Source organism: Octopus bimaculoides, chromosome 1, assembly GCF_001194135.2.
Source record: "Octopus bimaculoides isolate UCB-OBI-ISO-001 chromosome 1, ASM119413v2, whole genome shotgun sequence".
In the NCBI taxonomy this organism is placed as follows: Eukaryota; Metazoa; Mollusca; class Cephalopoda; order Octopoda; family Octopodidae; genus Octopus; species Octopus bimaculoides.
Window position 1 is genome coordinate 108,047,234 of NC_068981.1, and position 2,831 is coordinate 108,050,064.

Sequence of the window (2,831 nt, forward strand, 5' to 3'; positions counted from 1 at the left end):
TGGGAGGGCAAAGAGTCGGAGCAAATACCACTGAGGTATTCTAACATGCTCTAACAACTCGGCCACTATGTATGTGTGGTTTTATACACACATACACACAAATACACCTGTTGAATGTGTGTATGCATAATTTTTCTATATATATATATATATATATATATATCTATATATATATATATATATACCCCCTCTATGTTTGTGTAGGCAGGACAGAATTTATTTAGACAGAGAATCTTAAGTCCCATTCAACTTATGCTTCTTTGTCATCTCATTCATGAGGTTCAGCTTCCACCTTGTTCCTATGTATTCTCTCTTCTGCAGTGTCCTTCCACTTAGATTGTTTGGTACTTCTGTACACCCTATTGTCATCTATATGCATCAGGTCTCTACACTAGTACAGTCTTCTCTCTTACACATTACATCTAATTCCTCTTAAACCCAGCTCGTCTCTCATCTCATTTTTGCTCTGTCGTTCCAATGACATATATTTGTCCCATTTCTTTCATACATCCTCCACATTTAGTACCCATGTTTCTCTCGTAACACATCATCACATTTCATATGCATGCATCACACAATCTACCATTCACTTGAAAAGTGAATCTTCTTGTTGCCAGCGAGATTAACTCTGTGATCTTCCTACAATTCCATGCTTACTCTGGCTTCTCTACTTTCAAAGCTAATTAGGTCTCATAGTAAACAAGAAGCTGTCAACTACTTTTAGGGAGTCTTCCAAGCCAAGTATTTTCTCACAACTGATCTTATGGCTAACTACTCTTGTGAAACTATTACATATATAATTTTTCTCTAAGTTTTTCTTCTCTTGTAATTCCACTATATCTTTTGTTCACCCATAGCTTATACCATATTGAATTCTTTTTTATCATTTTCTGCATATTGAGCATGTCTACTTCCCAGGTGACTTTAATCCTATCTTTCTTGCTAACTAAAACTTTTTTCTTTACTAGGTTTACTTTGAGGCTTCTCAATCTAGACTTTGCTTCCATGTTAGGAATTTCTCCACTAAATCTTCAACAGATTCACTTACGAGAACTAGATCATTGGCATACAGGAGTTCTCAAAGAAGCTGGTCTTGAACTCCTCTGTTATGGCCTGGAGAACTTTAATGAACTGAAGAGGGTTGAGAACTGAGCCCTGATGAGCACCAACCTGCACGCTAAATTCCTTACTGAATTCTCTGCTTGCTGACAGCATCTCTGTGCATGGCTTGCACAGCTATCACAAGCCATTCATCTACACCTAAGTTTTTTTTAGTGACCAACAAACTACAGAGCATGGTACCTTGTCAAAGACCTCCAGAACAGTGAATGCTAAGTATAGTGGCTTGCTCTTTGCTAATAACTTCTGTAGTTGTCTCACTAGGAAGATGGCATTGGTGGGATTCTGTCCTGGCACAAACCTGAACTTCATTTATGTATGTATACATGTATGTGTGTGTGTACATATGTGTAAGTGTACATGTATATATGTATGTGTCAGTGTGTATATAACTTAAATGTCACAATTCCTTCTTTGCTTCTGTTAATTCACCTCTGTTTTATACACCTTAAACACAACTAATAACATATTTTCCAAATATTTTAATGTAAAATATAAATTATTTAATTATAAAGAATGGCTTTTAATTATAAAGGAAACAATCTCTCCTGTTTCATCCCCACATAACTGGCTTTTCATTATACTCATCTGTTAGAATTCAAAGATTATGGAAGTGCTTCTTCTGCATTAATTATAAATAATTTCTTGCTTTCTTGATATTACTATAATTATCAAATCTTAGAGTTTGAAGCTGTTTAATTTTTAAATCATATGTTAAAACATTGACTACCATTAATTAGACTGCAATCTAGAAATTTTTAGGGACATTTTAACTAGAAGTTTATCATATCATTGGTGGGAAAAGTGGTATTTAAAGCACCTGCATTTACTAAATCAGTGCGTTAGGTTCCTCATTACATTTATAGTAACCCTTAAACCCATAGAATAGAACTGAAAATCACTAGCTAAGTGACTGTTCACAATAATTAGACAGTACTTTGTGTGTTTAATTGTTTTGACAACAAATCTCTGAAAGGACCTGCACACTAAGCTAGATGATAAAACTATAAACATTGATATGCACATTAAATACATCATATTCAAGAAGTTGCACATAAGATCTACTAGAGTTAATTTTATTCTTGATATAGTATAAAATCTTTTGCTTATTTTTTTTTTCCATATCAGAGATCACTACATGGAAAGGGGTGAGCCTATAGCCAAGTTGATTCCAAGGGTGATTTGAGGAGAGCAGTCTGGTTCAGAATGTAAATCTAGAACTTGATTCTTTGACAATATAAGAGGAAGGGAAAATGACAACAGGGAGCCTATACAAGAGAGATGGTAATACAGTAAATATAAATCCCATCTCTTTGTCTTTCCCTTTCCATTAAATTTTATATTTAGCAAATACAATTTGAGTTATATACTAAAGAAAATTTGCCTTTTTTTTGTTTCTTTTTATTTTTCCAGTTTTAAATCCTTTATAAATAGTCATCATCCCAAAGAAATCTTATCTCTAGATGAGTTCTTTAAACTGAGAGAAGAAGTATTAGCCAAACGATCTGATTGTTCTGCTGAGGAAGAGGATGGTCCTGATGATCAACAGTTGACTGAAGAAGCACCTCCTGGGGTAGAAAGTGAAGGTGGAAAGGTATGCTGGACTGCTGAAATCCACAAGTTTTTTTTCATTCTCTCTCTCTTTATTTTCTCTTATTCCTTCTGTTGAAGACTGTAGGCTTGAAATGTAAAAGCCTTTTTCATTTTCCTGA

At 34.3% G+C, this 2,831-nt stretch overlaps 1 protein-coding gene across 2 annotated transcripts in view; it reads left to right on the forward strand.

The window, feature by feature from the left end:
- The window catches only part of LOC106883738 (pre-mRNA-processing factor 39), a 44,065-nt gene that overhangs the window by 30,306 nt on the left and 10,928 nt on the right, over positions 1–2,831 (forward strand). For both annotated transcript variants that reach the window (XM_014934852.2, XM_014934853.2), the window contains one exon: positions 2,533–2,713. In XM_014934852.2, the coding sequence (XP_014790338.1) occupies positions 2,533–2,713 (181 nt within the window). The remainder of the gene's footprint in view (positions 1–2,532; positions 2,714–2,831) is intronic.